General features: G+C 39.7%; 1 protein-coding gene across 1 annotated transcript in view; it reads right to left on the reverse strand.

Annotated features, from left to right (window-relative positions):
* Positions 1 to 21,560, reverse strand: part of PATJ (PATJ crumbs cell polarity complex component) — a 348,566-nt gene that overhangs the window by 34,650 nt on the left and 292,356 nt on the right. Inside the window, exons 34-37 of the mRNA XM_081223688.1 lie at positions 11,508 to 11,591; positions 6,674 to 6,867; positions 4,013 to 4,160; positions 2,819 to 2,905 (exon numbers count right to left, since the gene is read on the reverse strand). Coding sequence (XP_081079814.1) covers positions 2,819 to 2,905; positions 4,013 to 4,160; positions 6,674 to 6,867; positions 11,508 to 11,591 — 513 coding nt within the window. The remainder of the gene's footprint in view (positions 1 to 2,818; positions 2,906 to 4,012; positions 4,161 to 6,673; positions 6,868 to 11,507; positions 11,592 to 21,560) is intronic.

The following is a 21,560-nucleotide window of genomic DNA, read 5'->3' on the forward strand; positions in this document are numbered from 1 at the left end:
TAATGTTTATTTAAATAAATTTAGATAATGTATAGTCATGTTTGGTTAGTGGCTATTCAATGAAAATCATATGCAATGAAAATCACATGCACAGTGAAGGATCTCTCCAATGCAGAAAATAATGACACCACTAATGAATAAAGGATTTTTTCTACCAAATTCTCATGGTTATGCTTTAACTGCCTCAAAATTTTGAGGTAAACCTAAGACCATAATTATTACCTGACAAATTATAATTTGATCCATTTCCTTAGTATGATGAAAGTTAATATTTTAACATTCCTTAAATATGAAAAATTTCAAATATACAGAAAAGTTGAATGATACAGTAGACACACCGCCTAGATTCCAATTAATATTTTACTATTTTTTTGTTACATATCTATTCATCACTCATTTTGTCTTTAAAAAATTCATTTCAGAGTAAGTTACAGACATCAGTACACTTCACAATGGATATATATATAAAGGAGTGTTTTTATGTTTTTCCTGAAAGGATATGATTTAAATCAATGGTGCTATAATAGATAACTACTCAGAAATGAGGAAGTACAGCATATTATAACCTTTGCCTAAACAAAATCTCAGAACATTGTGTTTGTCAAGGCCTTTAGAAATATGAACTTTGCCTGGCAGTGCTCCCTCAGTTATCTGAGGAAAAGATTTCTCAAGTGTTTTTACCATTATACATTTTCCTCTGCAGAGTAAAGATAGCCTTTCCTGGTTGGTAGGAAAACACTTTTTTAAAAAAGAGCCTTGGTAGCCCCATGGCTAGAAGATCCCTCTTAATGAACCCACTTTCTCTAGGCCAGGTCCACGAGTTAAAATTCTCCTAGACCCTCAAAAGGAGGCATCTGTCTCCCTATCTTATAATTGCCCAGAAGGAAATCTGTGCCCCTAGAGAGTCCTGACTGCTTTAAAAAGGTTTGGAGGGGAAATGTTTGGGAATGAGTTCCTCTTTTTCTCCATCTGGGTCATGGGCTGATATTCAATTCTTGAAGATGGAGGACACTTCCTTTTCACAGCCTGCTACAAGCCTTCTTCCCATTAGCTACATATCAGTACAGACTCTCATATCATCTAGGTCATAATTTTAAGGACAAAGTAAGGATAAAATATATTTTCTGCTTTGCTTAAAATTGAATTAAACTTCTACCCTCTGAAATAAAAATTCTGTGCAAAGAGGTTAAAGAAAAGTAATTGATACTTCGTCCCAGGTTTCTGAAATATGACAGCTCACATTTACATAACAGATAAATGGTCATGGTGGGTTTTTGACCTTTAATAATAGAGCCTCTAAATTTGTTAGTTTTGTATTTAACCTGAGTGTAAACTTTATTCATCACTAAGATGCACATATACATTCCTCAAGGACAGAAATCCAGTTCTACCTACCACCTCAACTGTCAGTCCAAAATTTTCTTAAAACACTGGAATTCCTTGTACCCCTTTGTGCCTTTGCCTATGCTACACCCTCTGTCTGGGATACCTTTTCTCTCTTTTCAGTCTATCAAACTCCTTTTGGAGTGAGACCCAATTGAACCCCTTCTGTGTTGCCCTCCCTTACTCTCCAGGAAGAAAAATTTTGTCTCCAGTATTGTTCATTCTGCATTCTAACCCCTATGTACAATAGGGCTTCAATGAAATCACTCAAGTTGAATCTTCCATTAAGGAAGAAGCCAAGACAACTATTTTGCATCTCAAGTTCCCACTTTTGATACAAGTCTGGTCAGAGTCCTCACCAACTACTGACCTCTAGAATCCTACTGCACCACTGTCTCTTAGTACACATGATATTTGCTGCCCATTACATAAACCAGAAATGCAAAAAATAAAAATAAAATAGTTCCAAACTTAACATGATATTTATTGGGTTTGATTGCTCTGATGATTATCTAAAACAAGCCAACTAATCTGTGAACCTATCTGAACAATGTCGTTTTTTCTTCACTCATTTTCTAACACCAATGAGGCAAAAGGGGCAGCTAACTTAATTCTAGAAGCACCTGTGTGCTAACCATAAAATCAGAACATCATCTAAACAAAGGCCTTGGAGTGGCTTTAAGGAAATTAGGAAGGAGACCAAAAGTCATGCTTTTAACCTCAAACAAAGGCCCATCTAATAACCCACAAAAGGGATTGGGGGTCACATGTAAGTTTCTATAGTTTCATTATGTACCAAATGGGACTTAACATATCGTCTACCGTCTTGATTTTGTCAGCCACTACAATGAAAAAAAAATACAGTGAAATATACTTTGTTGAAAAAAAAGTGGCACTTATATCAGCCTTGCAAATAAACATGAGATGTTTGCTAACCCACAAAATATCACCCACTAAGGCCTCCCTCCCACAGGAGAACCCCCTCCCCCCACTTTGCTCTCCCAGGAATATACCATTAATTGCTCTCAGCATGTGTGAGTGGCTATTCGCAAGTTAACTTTATAGCAATATTTAATTGAATGAATAGAACAATGTTGTGCTAATGAGGGTCAAATTGCCACCAGATGTTACTGCTTTCTTTTTTTAAATAAACACAGCTGTGTACATGCAATGCCTAGGCAATATAGAACTAATAGTGGGAGAGAAAAGGGGTTCTAAGAAAACATATGCAGGCAATAAAGGAGAGAAAAATCTAGGGATTAATGAATTCCCATCCCACCTTTCACTTTTTATTTCAAACACATTAAAGTACACCGAACTTGGTGTTGTGAAAATGCTGTATATTACACATTATTTCCAAACAATCATTTATGAAATGGGGAACTTTCTCCCAATTGGGACAGGTGAGCCAGTCTAACGGGACGCCATCAACAACCTGACTGTTCTGTGATGTCTTCCTCGAGGAGGTCCAGGAACCAGCTCGGAGTCTTCCAATCTCTAGCTGCACAAGCCCCTGTGCACACTTGGGAAGACAAGAAAAGAACAGAGGTGAAAAACAGTAGGATTTCTGTTCTAAATTCTCATGGCACTGCCTCCACTCCTCTCTCTGCAGCCAAGAACTGTAAATGGTTGATGAAGGCTGCAGGTAGAAAGGAAATTCAGTTATCAAAAAAATCACACAAGGTCACAAAAATGTATCAGCTCAATGCTATTCATCTCATGATTTTGCGACTTCTTTAAACACGTTAAAAGGATTACATTTCAATTCACCTCCTTTCTCTTCCTTTTCCCTTCTGATGAAAGCATTTGTGAGCAGTAAAATGATTAAGAAAAAGTGGTGAAAAGGTGGACAGAAAAATCAAACACAGAGGTAATCTAATACAAGTCCTCTCTTGAGTAATAACTGATAGTTGACTATTTTAGGAAAGCAGGATTTTAAGATAAAATTCATTTATCTTTGCAAAAGCTCCTACAGCTATAGTATTTGTGAAACAGAGTAAGATACACCTGGTTATAGCTGAATGGCAATTTACAAGGATTTTTATTAACCAGTTTCTTCCAAGGGAGGTAGGGTCCATGTGGCAGAGACACTTGGAAGGGAACCTTGAGCCTTAGTCTCCCGGCAACTTCAGTGAGAGACAGTTTGGGTGGCAGGAAAACCCCTCAAGGGCAGCTCTGTGATCTTGGGCACGCCATTCTACTTTCTCAGACTTCACTGTGAGATGAAGGACTTGGTCTTTAACAATCTTTAATGTTCCTTCAAGCAATAAATGCTGGATTTGATGAATTCATGTTAATATAGCCCAAGAGGGAGGAGGATACATTTTGTGACTCCAGGAGAATCTGTCCCATCAAATGCATTTAGAGGACAATTGAGGATACTTGGAATTCTCACAAGTATGAAAAACTAGCTTAAATCCCCAAATAGGGTTCCCTTCAATCCTGTTAGTCAGTATAATAGCTTTCTTTTAGAGCTATTCCCAATTGGTTAAAATAATCAGATATTAGGTCTCTAGTAAAAAACTAGAATCAGCATAAAATTCAACACATTTTATAAACAAGCCAGATTAGAACCGTTCCCATTGGACTTGAGTTATACCAGCCACGCAGAAAGCAGCTAGGGACTCACCTTGAGGATAGTGGCCACTGTTTCCTGGGAGGCACTTCTCATGTCCTCCCCATTCACAGATAAGATCTGGTCTCCCTGAATCAATCTCCCATCAAGGTCTGCGGCTCCACCTTTCACGATGTCAGAAATAAACACTCCACTTCCATTTCTGTGAATACCATAAAGCAGTGTAATGGCACAACCTAATATTTCTATATTAAATCTGAGATTACTGATATTCTTCCCAAATGATAAACCTCAGAGTGCTTGCCCTTTAAGTAGCTTATACCTATTTACGCTGCCTGTAATATTCACTTTCATTGGCCCAAGGGCATAATTTCTGCAAGAGGATAATTTTAGTGAAATAAAATGGAAATACACTTTAAAAAGTAGAATTAAGTACTATTAAAACATACAGGTTATTTCCTTAGAGATCAGCTCAATTATTATCATATGATCTATTTCTAGTCTCTTTCTCACTCTCCCTCTCTTTCCCTGCCTTCATTACTTTAAGGTTTTAATTATATTTATTTATTTGATGAATAATAAATGTCTCAAAATTCAAGAGGTTAAAAAGGGGGAGGGAGTTCACCTCTCACCTCTGTTCCCGTCCCCAAGTTTCCCTCTCAGAGGTAACCAATGTTACTCATTTCTTGGGTATCTCCAAGAGATATTCTGTGTATACATAAGCAAATGCATGTGGGTATAGTACACATGCTTGTAAATGGATATACATGCACATACACTCCTTTTTTCCCTCCAGTTTTGTTTTCTTTAACTTTGCTTTTTTCACTTAATACCTTGGCAACTGGTCTTTATTAGCACTTGGAGCTTCCTCAATGTTTTCTTTCTATGGCTACATACTATTCTATGAATGTTCCTTAATTTCATTTATTAGTAAACTATTGGTGGACATATATCAGTAGGTTATTTCCATTCTTTAGCTACTGCAAACTATGTGCAGTGAATAACATATCTACAAGCATATCGTTAGGATAAATTCCTAGTCATGGAATTGTTAGGCAAAGAATTGTGAATTTTGAGAGCTTATACATCTTATCTCTTTTTTTTTAAAGATGAACTCATTCTAGCTCAGATGGGTTTTTGTTTTTTTATTTTATTTATTTATTATTTTTGGCCGCATTGGGTGTTCGTTGCTGTGCATGGGCTTTCTCTAGTTGCGGTGAGCAGGGGCTACTCTTCATTGCGGTGCATGGGCTTCTCATTGCAGTGGCTTCTCTTCTTGTGGAGCTCGGGTTCTGGGCACACGGGCTTCAGTAGTTGTGGCATGCGAGCTCAGAAGCTGTGGCGCACGGGCCACAGCATGTGGGATCTTCCTGGACCAGGGCTTGAACCTGTGTTCCCTGCATTAGCAGGCAGATTCTTAACCACTGTGCCACCAGGGAAGTCCCTACGTCTTATCTTTTATAATGAAAACTTTTGTGCTAAGGAATGTAAATGTTCCTTACAGACTCAATCTAAAATGCTGGTGTTGTATGAAGATTATTTCATCAATCCATTCCGAGACAATAAAGGAAAAACCATTACTCTAAATGGAATCTCTCCAGGCACGTGTATCACAGCAAGAAAGCAAACTTCAACATGGGCTCTGTTAGTTGCTCTGTACCCAGATGTCCACTGAGTTTGCTTAGAAATATGAGTCTCAGCTCCTTTGTTTTGTAATGCATTTCCAAATTGACGGTTTTATGGTGCTGAAGTAAAAAAGAGATCATGAGAACACAGTACGTGGCGCAAAAAGTGCTCAAAAATGGTAGCTAGTATCTTATGGACTGCTGGAAAAAACCACTAGGCTAGTCATCAGAGGTCTGTGAGGGCACATGACACAATATATGTAAAACCAACTTCAATTCTTCCTAAGAATATGTTTGATGCCATTTAAGGCTATATTGGGGTGTCACATGAAAATCCTGCAGCCCTTTTGGAATAAATACACACTAGATATCTAAAGCCAGTAAACTGTGTAAGCTAGAATTGCAGTTTCAAAATCTTACTTACTTCTCTAACCTGTTAATATTATTCTGGAGTAATTACTGCAATTCCTATCACACGGGTAAGCAGCAAAGATTTCAAAAGAGTAGCCTAGCCACGAGGATCTACCTACGTTTTTGCTGCAAGCTATTATTTTGGGGACATCTGTCTTAATAGAAAACTATAGTCATGAAGAATCTATGTCTGTCGACTATGTCAACTCAGCTAGTCTCAGGAACTACTCAACTAGTTTAAGTTAAGAGAGTACGAAATTAACATGGTACTCTATGGCAAAGCAATTTTCCTAACCCAACATTGTATATATAAATCTCTTTCTTGATATCAGCTGTTTCTTGGGTATGGTTGCTTTAATTAACCCCTGCAAGCCTCAGATCTAAGTGACTCCAAGTTGAAAGAACCTTGGAAACTCTGTTCTTACTCTCCCTGGGCATAAAAGTCTGAACAGTCTGGGTTGACTGGGCTTAGAGTTCTATCTTTATATGACACATTTTTGGGTTAAGATCTTGCTCAGAAACATGACTTATCTCATTCAAGTATTCATAAAAATGTTAATTTTAGAAATCATATCATTAGTTTATACTAAGCTTTATCTTTCAGTGTTTATAGACTTTAGCCCCTAAAACTCCGAAGGAAGGAGGCCAATCAATCCTGACCTTCACAGCATTTCCTTACCGCTTCCCAACGATGCTCAGGCCCAGGCCTCGGCCAGCCTTCTTCTGCAGATCCACAGGAAAAACCTCCAAGTTCTCCTCATCCCTGTAGTACGCCTCGTCTCTATACACCACCAGTCGCACCTTCTGGGGGGTCTGCCTCAGGGCTGTGATGGCTTCTTCGTGGCTGGCGCTCCGCAGGTCAATCCCATTAACCTGGAACGACGGGCATCCAAGATGTGCTGCTGACAGCAGAGGCCTCTCTGTCTGGGGGAGCTCCTTGACCAACCAGTGAAAAACCTCCAGAAATGTCCAGCCATTCCCAAAGCACACAGGGAGTGACCACTAGCAGTCATAGCTGCTTCAGATACAAAGGCCGTAATCCTTACACACCCCCACCCCAAATAAGCATAGCGGGTGGGTTAGTACACACAATAATGCAATTTTAGGTGGCCATGAACTTTACTGTGAACTCAACATGAGACAGCAGGGACTACTTGGCTCATATAATTGAGGTCAAAGGGGAAATAAACATTAGTATTTGGTCAGCATTCTTTGGACTCAGTTTGCTGATTGAATTTGACATCCTCACTCTTAATTGCTAACATCATGACTACTCCAGAACAGGCCAGAAGGAAATGAGTGACTGGTATTTCTGACAGTGTCAAACACTCCCTGAAGCCCACTCATTTGAATCTGTATCTGAGTGAGCATAGACAGGACCATGCATTAGACAGCAGACTATACTGGAAGCAGTACTGAGTAAAACCATGGTCCCGCTTCTAGAAAATCATGTGAATTTGGGCAAGTCATGTAAACTCTGTGAGCTTCCATTTCCTTGTCTGTTAAATGGCAATCATAGCCAACTTATTTATTTACTTAATAAATGCTTGTGTATTAGCCCTTTATGAGAATTTCCTCATTCAATCTTACACTAACTCTCTGATACTATTACCATTTTACAGATGAGGAAACTGAAGCATGGAGAGGTTAAGTGACTTGACCAAGGTTACAAAGCTAGTACATGGAGGAGCCACAATTTGAACCCAGATTATCTTTCCACCCTTAGTCTCTATACCATGCTGCCTCATCTTATTCTTAGAATGGGTTTTTGGAGCTCCCTGACACAGCAAAAATCAAGTATTGATATTGGTAACTCAATTTGACACAAGGGGGAAATTAAGAGGCAGAGTAGCCCAGGCTCAAATGAAGGGAATCATGGGTCACTTCTTCAAGGTCCCAGCTAGGAAAAGAGCCAAACCAAGGGAAGGACGGGCCCAGACCATGGCCAGGTGGATGACAGAGTTCTCTCAAGATGTTGGTTTCAGTCTGTGTTTTGGTCCATCCCTGGGTGTCCTGGGCAGGTCAAGCCTACCTCTGGACCTCAATTCCTTTATCTGTACAATGAGGGGCTGGTCTAAGGCTCTTCCAGTTCTAACATTCCAAAGACTCAGGACTCATGCATAAAGAATGGTTACAGAGAAGGGAGAAGAGAAGAATGAGCACTTCTTGGAGAAGGTGACTTTTGAGCTATTATTTAAAGCTGATGCTATGAGTCAAGAATTTGTTTAAAAGCCTAATTTTCAAGCTGCTCTTTCTTTTCTGGTATATCTTGGTGGGTCTGTGAACTCACTTAGATTAACTACACCCAGAATAACAGTGTTTAAGCAGGGGTTTTGGATATAGATGGAATTCAGTTTGAATGCTGATTTTAACTTACTACGTGAAACCTTACATAGATTACTCAAGGCCAGCTTCAACTCTGTCTTCCACAAATTGGAGATAATAATAATAACAATAATCATAATATCCATGTAGTGTTGTGAAGATTAAATGAAATAAACCCTGTAGTACATTCGACACAGGGCTTGTCAAGTTAAGCTTGACAGAAGTTAGGAATTGATATTTTTAAAAGGAATTGAAGTAACTGCAGTCAGGGCTGTATTTTCTCAGTGCCAGCACTCACTGTTACTTTAGGCGCAGGAATGCACTTCAGGCCCACAAATGCACTTTCATTGTTTGTGAGGTAAACCCACAGACAAAGGGGAAAAGAATGTCTCCAGAAAATGTGGTCTGAGCTGATTATTTTCCTGTATTCCAATAGATGGCACACAAGACCACTTCTGCTACTCAACTGAAAAAAGTTACCTCCGTGATTGAAGGTGAATTCTCTAAGCCTCTAAAATACCCTTTGAAAGGCCCTAACAATTATGCTTTTAATTAAAAGCACTGTCATTAACTCTAATATTACAAAAGCAATTCACACTAAATGCCAGCATCAAGATGTCTGCTCAAATCAAAGTGATCTGTTCCAAGTTCACAGTTTTCATTTTCTCCTCTGCTTATCAAGAGACACCATTAAATGCACCAATAATTGTAAGAAAAATATTGCTGTGTGGCTAGAATATTGTGCAGTGATATATTACCTTAAGTGCCTTACATAAGCACCAGATGCATTATTTAGAACATTGATTGTAGAGGGGTAGGAGTGGTAATAGCAGGGTTCCCTATTTGAGAAGGGCCATAGGGAGCCCCAGTTGTCAATGGGAGTGTATCATGTCCCTTGGGGCAGACAGGCATTCGGGGAAATGGGTGAACTGCTGCTTTGGAAGGAAAGAATAACCAAACTAGGGCAGCAGTTCCTCATTATTTTACCCCACAGGGAAAACCAGGCATTAGCCCTCTACTCTTTCTTCTCCCACTTGCACAAAAATAGATGGGGATAATGGGAATAGGTGTAGGGTAAGAGGAGGGTCTGAACCTTAAAAAAGAACCAGAAAGAAGACAGTTCATGTTAATCACAGAATCATAAATCTTACCAGACTAAAAAATTATTGGACTATATCTTTGTAAGCAAAACCTGGCTTGTACTCATTTAACATGAAGATAGTATAAAACCATGGAAGGCCAGCCTGCACCATGCAGAGGACTCTCATGAGCAGAAAAGCAGTTGTTTGGAAAAAGTACAGTCTCAAAATGTATCACCAAAGCTGGCCTGTCTTCTTCTCGAGGCAACCTGCAGGCCCCAGGCTGACTATGTCTCATTATGCATCTGTACAGAGCAGCCACAATTGGAACAAGTTCAAATGTGGAATCTAAAGCTGCTTAGAAGGGAAACATGTTCCTTGACCAACCTGAGAGCTACATTTCTTAACTAAACACACGGTATGCTTTTGTGGACAAGATCCTGTCTGGGGCAAGAGAAGAGTCTGTCTGGCTATCTTTAATGAGAAGTGTAGACCATCCATCCACACTGGGTAATACAATTCGGCCAGATGCCAGGAAATGGTTTAGTTGACCTTTCAAATTCTCCTTGCAGTTAAAACAAATTTGCTTTCTTCATGCTTATCTGTCCTGAGTGTTCACTTATACATGAATATATTTTATGGAAGACAGCAGCTACAGCTGAGGGTCTATTCAATACAGATAGATAAATTAAAATTTTTTCTTTTATTGAGGTATAACTGCTATAAAATAAACACTACATATTTAAAGATTTATATTGTGAATTTATACCTGTGCAAACATCGCCATAAACAAGAAATGCACATATTAGATTTAGTTCCACGTGTCCATTACAGAAAAATTTGTGGGCTTACAAATTATGTTAACTATCGAGACATGTATGCATCTGTACTCTTCTGAATATTCAATCTATTCCTCTATAAAGCCAATTATGATAGCACCAGTTAATTAGAAAATCTAGGGAGGAAAAAAAAACCCTCAAAACTCCTGACCACTAAAAAATGGTGTTGTATGCTGAAACAGTCAAGTCAATTCCCAAAGAGGTTACATTTATTTTTCTAACCTCATACACTTGCATCTTAATGAATGCACTGGGAATATGTCCTAATCCAATGATGAAGCACAGTAAAGGCCTGCAGAGAAACCCTATAACTTGCCCTGAATTTAATTTGCACTCAGCCTGGCCTCTCCTTTAACCCCTTCTTGCCTATGTTTTCTACCTTTAATTATAACTCTGGTCTCATCTTGGGAGGCGGACTTGAACCACCAAAGGGAAAAATAAAATTCTATGATGTCATTCATAATGTGCTACATTAAAGCTGCAAAGCAAAAATGCACATGCCCACCATAAACTGTTAACTATTCAATTAAATTCATCCCATGAAAAAAATAAATGTTGCCTAAAGGTTTCACACCATTGAAAAAGCTCTTTAGTTCCACCTACCAGAATGCCTGGCATTGACTTTCCATTCATCCGTTTCCTAGTTCAGACACTGCCTGCCTTGGCTCTTTTTAAAAGGCTTTAACACCGTTGCTAAATGAGAATCCTTTTAAAAGAGGCAAGTTAAGCATTTCAATTTTTAATAAGTACCATATACCACCTAAAGGAAGAAGATTCTACGTTTTCATCAGCTAGGAAACAAAGGTACCATGGCGTGGACCTCCATTTGACATAAATATACTTATTAGGGATAAGAAAATAATACTTAAAGCTGCAATAAAGTCTTTTAAAATATCAGGTGTGCATGTTTATGTGTGTGTCTATACCTATGTGTTTTTAGAAGGGAATTAAGTAAGGTGGAGAGGCAAAAAAATCAAATTGCACTATTATACAGTTTCATTTGATTATAGAACCTTTAGTTGTACTTTCTCCTTTACTTAAAGAAAGTTTTCACAGACAGATTTAGGTTGGTAATCTGTCATGATTCTAATGACAGTTATTTGATGTACATCAAAAAAAGAAAAAAGAATGTAGTACATGTTTTGTTACACTGGAAGAAATAATAAGGATATAGTTGAGTAGAAGACAGTGAATAGGTAAACTGACTGTGGATCAAGGTCACTAAAGGAACCATATTTGCTGGTGTAAAATGGAATTCATAATCACATACCTCTAATATCTGGTCACCAGCCCAAAGCCTTCCATCTCGGGCTGCTGCCCCTTCTTCATAGACTTCATGTATAACTATAGCATCCTATAAAAAACAAATCCTTATTAATGTATAACCACCATAAATGCTTCCTTAAGCCAGCAACCAAACCATAGGCAGCAACCCATAATTTGCTATTTGTTAATAAAGCCGTATTTTATTTGACCTGAACAAAATACACTTTTGGTATATTCAGAGGTATAATCAATTTTTCCTAAGTTTATTATTTCATTCTTTTAGGACTGGTTTTGCCTAATATTTCAAGTTAAACTTCCCCCATGTGTTTTCCTGTTAACTGTGTACACGGCTGCTGTGTATACACTTGAGGTGAACGATGTCTCATTCTTATTTACATTTTATAGTATATTTTGAAACATGGTTTCAGGTATTTATTGGTATTCAAGGATTTGGCATAGAAGTGTGGCCTGATGAAGGGGGCTTGTCAGGCCTCATTACTCGGGCAATGAAAGGTAAGAACTTAGGGGAATGAACTGGCCCTGGAGGACAGAGCATGGAGTAGGGGAAAGGGCATTCACAGACCTAAGTGTAAGACACTGTGGTTTCAAATCCTGACTCTGCCATTGTGTAATCTTGGGCAAATTAACTCCTGAACTCAGGATTCTGAGCCATAGAATCAGGACAGTAGTTAAGGTAGGTAAGGTTTGGTTGAGGAAAGTGTTTCCTGGTTAATGAACTAAAAATTTTTGTTTTTCTTTGACTTAATAACCTTAAACTTTTATCATCATGAAAATAACAAGTACCAATATAAAGGACTCAAGCAAAACCACAGGGTGTAGTAGACCATGCAAAGAGACTGCCTCCTGCACCCGCCCTTAGTCCTACTCCCCAGAGACAACCACCACCAACAGTTTCCTCAGCATCCCTCCTGAGGAAATTTACCCCTGTACACAATTTACCCCTGTACACCTAATTATTTATATGTTTTGGTGAGACTATTTTAAAAATATTCAATTGTGTACATTCATACAATTTTCCTCCCCCCGCCGCCCCCCCGCCCTGCAATGCTGAGCAAGAAGTCAAGCTTTGAAATCCCTTGCCTCAGGGATTTTTGTGGAGCTCAAAACTGAAGCAACCAGAAGTCACTGGTTCTTTCTGCTGTTTATAAAACTGAAGGGTGGGCTTCCCTGGTGGCGCAGTAGTTGAGAGTCTGCCTGTCGATGCAGGGGACATGTGTTCGTGTCCGGTCCGGGAAGATCCCACATGCCGTGGAGCAGCTAGGCCCATGAGCCATGGCCGCTGAGCCTGCGTGTCCGGAGCCTGTGCTCCGCAACGGGAGAGGTCACAACAGTGAGAGGCCTGTGTACCACAAATAAATAAATAAATAAATAAAAACTGAAGGGCACTGAAATGACGGTGGTAATGGAGGTGCTAGGTGTCTTGGCGGGCCACTGAAGAGGAAAAGTGCTTTCGAATGGAGGCTAGAAACAGAGATCTGTGGGTCCCTGAGAAGTGACGATTTGAGCTCTGCACTGCCCAGTGCCCTCCCATTCCCTGCCCTTCCAGCCCACGCACAGGTTGCAAGACCCTGCAGACAATGGTCAAGGGCTGCAGCCTACAGGCGTAATGGATCCCACCTTGAAAGAAGTCCTGAGTCCCAAGCATTGGGGCCTGGAAGCAGCAGGACTTCGGACATGAAGAGATTATGCAGGCCTGGGTAAGCATGGGCTTGGTGATTACCAGGGTGGACTGATGACAATGACCACAGGGGCCCCAGTGTTGGGGAGCTCTGTGACAGAACCAGAACCCTGAGAGCCAATGGACCTCCAAAATGACTGACGTTGATTCCACCTCAGTCCAGAAGCGTGGAGTCTCAGAATTAGAATTAAATTGACTTGAAGTAAATAAATGAAATATTTCTTGCAAAAATGTAAGATAGGTAAAGACCTCCAAACCAAACCTACTTTTCAGAAAAAAAAGTTTCCTGTACAAATGCTCCAGTAGAGAAACTTCCCAATAATAAATGCTTTCATTTTATCACCACACAGTTCTGAAAACATTCTTTATTATTATAGCAATTAGAGAGGCAGCCCCGAAGAGCCGGGAAAGGTTCCTTGATTCAGACAATTTACATTTCAGATTCTGTACCAGCAATAGATTTTAGACCATTCTTTGCTTTAACTCTGACTTATGAAATTTCCAGACCCAGGGAGCATTTATACTGCCAAGAGTTTGTTTCTCTGCACTGTTTCAGGGGAATGATTTCAAGGAAATTTGCTGGGTCAGTGGCTTCAGGCGATCCCAACAACACTGCCAAGATGACACTAAGGGCCATTTTCATGAAGCTAGTTCAGGGAGAAATTAATGCAAGCTCCTGGTTACACCCTCTATAATGCTGGTTTTCAAAGCTTGGTGGCCAAACGCTCTGTTTTCACTGGATTTGGGAGAGTCAGACTGAACTTATGCTACACATAGCTTTTACAGAGCTGAATTTTCAGCATAAACTCCTTTGATCTTGGAACATTACAAAAGTCAAATGGGAAATTTCTCTTCGTTCATACTCAAAGGGAAGAAAAAGACCCACTGGAGTTTTTAATCAGTAAAAGTAGCCTGAATCCAAAAACTCTTAGATACTTTCTGGGTGCTCAATGAACTATCATACATAAAATAAATATACTGTTAATAGGCTCAAATAAATGCTGAATTCACTGCCAATGATTTGTTTTTGGTCCATGAGTCTTTCTAGATGGAAAACTCCATTTCTTTCTTTCCTTTTACTCAACTACAGTTGTGGTTTCTCTTAAAGTCATCAGTGAAAATACAAGAAAATGTGAGGCACTCTGACCTGTCAATAGAAGAAGGTCACATTTCTTACCATGTGCCCTCGTGTGCCCAAAGTACTCTATGAAACTGTGGTTTTGGACAGTTGCATTAACTGATGAGATAGAGTTGCACTAACTGGTGATAGAGGTGCGAGGTAGGGACCAAATTAGAAATGTGGGCTAGTGCATTGGGAAAAAAAAAAGATTTATTTTTCAAAACTTATATAGTTCGTTCATAGCGTAGAACTGGACAGTAAAATAGACACTGGTTTGGGATATTTTAGACATGTATTTGACAAGGCTATATTAAAATTTTACTTCTTTCTTGCTTTGAAAAAAATTGCGATTAGATGAAATAGTGGGTCATTGATGAAAGACTGACCTTTATTATTTCAAATAAAAATATGGAGTTGATTACATACATGATTCTCATCTGCTCATTGTATCCTCCTAATTTTAATGCTCTTGAGCTATTTATTCAAGCAAAGTTGCTTGTTAGGGACTTCCCTGGTGGTCCAGTGATAAAGAATCGCCTTACAATGCAGGGGATGCTGGTTCGATCCCTGGTCAAGGAACTAAGATCCCACATGCCGCAAGGCAACTAAGCCTGTGTGCCACAACTACTGAGCATACATGCCTCAACTAGAGCCCACGTTCCATAAACTACAGAGCCCACACACCCTGGAGCCTGCACACCACAACTAGAGAAGAGAAAACCTGTATGCCACAACTAGAGAGAAACCCGCACACCACAGTGAAGAGCTCACGCACGATAACGAAGAGCCCGCTCGCCGCAAGGAAAGATCCTGCACGCCTCAACGAAGATCCCACATGTGGCAACTAAGACCCGACGCAGCCAAAAATAAATTACATAAAGAAATAAATAATAAATCTTTTTTTAAAAAAGCTGCTTGTTGGCACAGTTTTGAGTGCCTTCTCCTCCACCAACTCCCTCCCACCTTCATACCTTTGTGTATTTAAATAATGCTTGGGCTTCCCTGGTGGCGCAGTGGTTGAGAATCTGCCTGCCAATGCAGGGCACACGGGTTCGAGCCCTGGTCTGGGAAGATCCCACATGCCATGGAGCAACTAGGCCCATGAGCCACAACTACTGAGCCTGTGCATCTGGAGCCTGTGCTCTGCAACAAGAGGCCGTGACAGTGAGAGGCCCGCGCACCGCGATGAAGAGTGGCCCCCGCTCGCCGCAACTGGAGAAAGCCCTCGCACAGAAACGAAGACCCAACACAGCCAAAAATAAATAAAAAAAGAAAGAAAGAAGCTTTCATTTTAAAAATAAAAATAATAAATAAATAACACTCCACCCTGGATAACTCAGTGACTCTGTCTACCAGTACCAATGACTTCTTTTAAAACGCATCTCTTCTAGAAGCAATCTATTAATCATTTCCCTGTGGGTGGGTTGCTGGCTTATGCTGAATAGGGGCTGTAGAGACAAATGATTATGAGCTAGGCTTCTGGAGTCAGACTTCTCAGTCCAAATCCTGGCCCTGTTACTTCTGGCCATGGGAAGACTGTTAACCTCTCAGCTTCCCCATTTTTATATGGTTCTAACAATATTATCTACACATAAAGCTTCATGTACAATGCCAGCACATAGTAAGGAAGAGATAACATCTCACTTATTTAACATCTCTGTGCCAAAGAGGCCAAATACTTTCCATTGGTGCCATTTAGTCCTCATAACAACTAAGCAAGTTCAGTGTTATTAGTCTCATGTACAGTTAGGGAAAAGGAGGTTCAGAAGGGTCAGATTTGACCAGGTCTTTGCAGCTACTAAGTAGAAAAGAGGAAATTCCAGCTTGGGGCTGTTTAACACCAAAGCCTGTGTTCCTATCACTATTGCAAGCTTCTCATCTGCTTTAAATATTTTATTTTGCACTTGTATAAAGACAAGTGCAAAATAAAACTTGGGATTTTCCATATGGCATCAATTCTGTTGAAATACTGTCTCCTCAGCTCCACAGCAAAAACCTTGAGGGCATGAGCCGATCATTTTATAGACAGTGAACAGACAACTGTTGAAGTAAAAATTGAAGCCTTAGGCTTTAGAGGTGGGGTGATGATCTATGGGTCTCAGCTGCTAGTGTTGGTACCTGATTAGGGGTTTGCATGACACAAAGCATGATGGGGAGGCCCTCTCCCCACCCGACATAAAGTCTTTCTTAATTCCACTTGTTATTCTTATCTCCTTCTTTCCTTTCTTTCACTTTTTCAGTCCTCTTTCTGTGTACTCATATGATTCACTGAATGATTTTTTTCTACAGGAGCAGAAACAGAACAACATTATATACAAGTGATAAACTGATGTTTAAAATAAAAGGTGTTCAATCCAAGAAAACAGATTAAGTTCTCCTAATGGCAGACCTGAGAATCATTTATAGATGAACAAGAATGACATATAATAAAAAAGTAATTTCCTCTTGGTAGTTGTGTGACTTTCACTGGGACAACAGGAATTTGAGTAAGATGGTCTGTTTACTTACTGCCTGAGGTAAGACCAACAGTGTCCCCTAGAAACTCTAAGTTACTCATTTGACTTGCCAACTCTAGAGCCAGAGAAGAATTTGATCAGTGAGTTGGAGAGTTTCTCAAACAATGGGTTTTCCCTAAGCAGACGGGTAAGGCAGGATTTCAGAGATGTAGGAAAATTTTCTGCTTAAAAACTTCTCCCTCACCAGTCTATATCTGAAACATGTTTAACTTGAAAAAAATTTCTTTATTCCACAATGAAGGACAAGTAAAAAAAATAGAGAGCCAGGAAGCAGTAGCTGACTAGCCAATTCATCATATTGTTTAAGGAACCACTGTCTTAATGTCCGCATTCCTAAAAGAATAAGTATTTATTTATTTTAAAATATAGATAAAATATGTACATGGTATTAGACTCAAAACAGTATACACTGAGAAGTTTCTCTCCAGCACCTGTCCTTCACTCAATTCCCCTAATCAGAAACATACAGTATTAAGTTTCTTGTGTATTTTTACAGAGTTAGTCTATGTATCTATATTTGGAAAGTACTAAGGGCACCAAATACTTGAAGGTCGTGCCTTCTTTTATCTGCTACCTACTTTGTTTCATGAAATTCTGCTGGAGCCAGGTAAGCATCACCTCTTCTATGAAACCTTCTTTGACTCTCTTCCCTGGTAGAGTGGATCAACCTGTCCTGTGGATCACTACTATATCTTAGCATTATTGAACTCACAGTATCACGATAGCTTGTTCATGGATCTAGCTCCTATACCACCTCCTGCCCTCAGTGGAACCCTTCCAGACAGGAACTGTTCCCAACTCCTCCTTGTATCCTGGTGCTGAGCAGGATACGTGTTTGCTCATGTATCCTGCTCAATAAATGTTTGCTAAATGATCATCAAGAAATTCGCTGGAGATAGAAAAAGGCATCAAAATGACCCAGAAAGAGGAAGCTGGCAGGGTTAGTATGTCCTAATCTTACCGTAACCAAAACAAATTTCTGATGGTAAAAGTGATATACAACCAAAATACCCATCACACATGGATATTAAATCCATCTGAATTTCCAGAGGATTTACTTTAGCTTGGAGAGCAATTTTAAAAGGCCAAGTATGAGGGATTAATTATCATGGAGCCCCACAAAAATCACAAACACCTCCAGGGGGATTTAAACTCTGAATTGCTGGAAAAGAATTTCACAACACGTGGTAATGTATCCTTAGGCAGTGTCAGAGTCATCAGATACTTTAGCCCATCAATCACCATTTTCTTTACTGTTCAAGCTGCCAACAAGTAGATAAAGTAACTCATAAACACACCAATCATTCAGCAAAAGGAAATTTTATTGCTGTCACAATAGGCCTATAACACTTTAAGAAGCCATGTGTTAGAAAAATTAACTAAGGATTCTCCTGTGGACCGAAGGATACCAATAAGCAGTGTGGGTGAACTATTTCCACAGAAAGAGATTTTATAGCTTTCATTTCTAGATATTCAGTGGATTGTTTTAACAAGCACTTTAGGGCAAAACTTTGATAAAGAATTGTATAATAGACATTATTATAAAGGACCACGTATATATCGTTTAATTTTACTGCTTGAAGGCACATTTTACTTAATTTGGATTGCTCTAGAATTAAATCCAATTTTTGTCATACTCATAAAAGCCCCCGCACCCACTCCTAAGGGACATTTTAACCACATAAAAGTTTCACATTAAATTTCACATTTAGGTGGAAAACATATTTACTGATGATCCAAAAAGAGTGTTACATCCTTTTTTCCTGCTTTACAGGAAAAAAAAATCCCTCCTAACAAGAAAGACCTATGAGGACTAAAAGAAGAATTTAAAATGTTATATATAAAATGGGCATTTTTTGTCCCTGTGGAAGAAACTGTGGTTCAGATCTGCAGCCTTACAGGGTTAATGCTACTTTTAAACATCCTTTAATAAAGTTCCCCTCTATGGCTGTCACTGCTCAGAAATCATAAAGACATGTCTTCTATACAGTAGACCACTTTCTCAGCAGGAAAGCCAAACCAATGAGAGGTGATAATACAGTGGGGGTAGTAAAATGTGCAAACCAAAACTACATTCAACTCTATGCTGAAAAACACATGTAGATGTATTAAGTTACTGATTTGTGATGTCTACTGCCATTAGACAGAAAGTGTGGGTTACAACTTTAAAAAGAAAGTTTAAAAAGAAAGTGTGGGTTACAACTGCTAAGTATCTCACTTTTAGCAAAGTTGAAGGGCTCCAAACTGTATTTATATAAATAAGTGGAGGAGTGTCTTAGAATATGTTTTTTTTTCTATCCCAAATCCTTTGTGACCACATCTTTAAAAACCTAGCTTCCCTATTATATTTCAGTTAGAATGTGATTTGCACTTTGATGCAAAAAGTGGTTTTTTTAAAAAAAAGGCAGTAGGATGTGGAAGAAGGACCCAGGACTAGGAGTGAGAGGGGTTCAATTTTCTGACAGCTCTGCAGTAGCCAATTCTACAAGGGGTTCTGCATGAATCCCTCTGTTCATGATACTTATCATCATCAGTAAAGCACAGAGCTGAACTATGTGACTTCTGAAGTCATTCTAGCTCCCAAACTTTAGACCTTGGCAACCCATACCATGTGCAGAGCAAAGCAGAGAAAGCCTCTGTTTTACACAGATGCTTAGGCCCCACTTAGGAATAAGACCTCCTTCTCTTTTTTTTTTAAAATTTATTTTACTTATTTATCTTTGACTGCGTTAGGTCTTCGTTCCTGCGTGGGCTTTCTCTAGTTGTGGTGTGTGGGGTTCTCATTTCAGTGGCTTCTCTCGTTGTGGAGCACAGGCTCTAGGCGCGTAGGCTCAGTAGTTGTGGCACGTGGGCTCAGAAGTTGTGGCTCGCAGGCTCAGTAGTTGTGGCTCGCAGGCTCTAGAGCACAGGCTCAGTAGTTGTGGCGCACGGGCTGAGTTGCTCTGCAGCATGTGGGATCTTCCCAGACCAGGGCTTGAGCCCGTGTCCCCTGCGTTGGCAGGCGGGTTCCTAACCACCGTGCCACCAGGGAAGCCAAGACCTCCTTCCAAATGACAGACGAGAAGAATAGCAACTCTCATAGGCTGAGAGAGATCAGAAAGATATGGGGGCTGGGTCGGACTGCATTAGTTATCTTTTGCTGCAAAACGTAGTGGCTTAAAATGAAAGCTAACCATTTGTTTGTTCATAATTCTGTAGGGTGGCACTCTGGGCTGGGCTCAGCAGGGCAGTTCTTGCACTCTACATTGTGTCAGTTGGGCTCTCCTGTGAGGTTGCAGTTAGGTCAGCTGGGATGGCTGGGTCCCTCTCCCTCCAAGTGCTCTCTCCGTATGGTGTATGTCATCCTCCAGGAGACCACTCCCGGCTTGTTCTCAAGGTGGCAGTATTTCAAGAGGACAAGAGCTAAGCTATAAGGCCTCTCGAAGCCACACAATGCCACTTTCACTACTACTGGTCAAAGCAAGTCAATGGGTCAGCTCAGATTCGAGGAATCTGAAAAAGCTGCACAAAATTTATGGTCAATTTTAATCTACTACAGACTTTATCAAGTCAGCCAGAGGAATCTTCCAGCCTGTCAACAATGGAAGGAAGCAACACATGGTGGGAATGGTACTGGCTATGGCCACATAAACCTGTGTTCAGATTTTAGTTCTGCCACTTATAGGTTTGTGATATTTCTATCACAACTTAATATTTCTATTAAGTTAACACTGTCTAAACCAGTGTTTCTGTCTCTGTAAAACAGAACTCAGAAATCTCACCTGTTAGAGTTTGAGGATGAAATAAGATTATATATGTAATGTCAAACAAAGTGTCAGCCAAAGAGATGTTCGATAACTGCTAACGAGGGCTCCCAATATATATACGTCTAAGGTTTAAGAGGCACATGTGACACAGAAGGGTAGGAATACATACATATATGTTGGAGTGATCAAAATTCACAACTCTAAGGATGAATGACACCAGTCTTGGTCCATTTTTTAAATTTCTAATTTTCCTGTTATAATGCTGATCCTACATTATAACTGATTGCTCCTTTTCAAGAAAGAGTATGCAACAAGGACATTTTAGGTTATTTTTTCTCAAGTCATGGACTGTTCAGGGCTAAGTCCAATGGACTATCCAAATGCCAACAAGACGTAAACCAGACTACAAGAGTCCTGTTCCCAAATATTTTGATTTTTCTGTTTCAATCAAGTTGAAACATACTGTTTTTGGATTCTGTATTTGCAAATTCCCCTGCTTCCCCAAATCAATGCTCTTGGTGCATTCATGGTAATTTGCGGACATGAGCAGAGTGGTGAAAAATTTGAGTTGCTTGATTCACTTGTTCCTAGCTGAGGCAGAACAAGGCAACATTATGCTTTCTTGTTTCAGCTCTCATACTGGAAACAAGCTTCCCTTAAAGGGTCTTCTGAGTGCCACATGTTTTGCATTTTTGTGCTGTTATGTGCCTTACCGAGAAATTACATGTGTTAGACAACCTTCATTCGATTATGAGTTATAGAGCTGTTGGCCATTCAATGTTAATGAATCAACAGTATGTACTGAATAAAGTATCTTTAATCAGAAACACACATAAAACAAGGTTATATATTTATCATCAGTTAAAAATGTTGTGACCAGAGGTTTGGAGGAGGAATCTAACCCTGCCTTTCCTCTAGAAGCAATGGTTTAGTATTCATTAATTCAGTGTTTGCTGCAACTTTATATAACATAATT

Source organism: Mesoplodon bidens (genome assembly GCF_964165515.1).
Source record: "Mesoplodon bidens genome assembly, chromosome: 2".
Lineage (NCBI taxonomy): Eukaryota > Metazoa > Chordata > Mammalia > Artiodactyla > Ziphiidae > Mesoplodon > Mesoplodon bidens.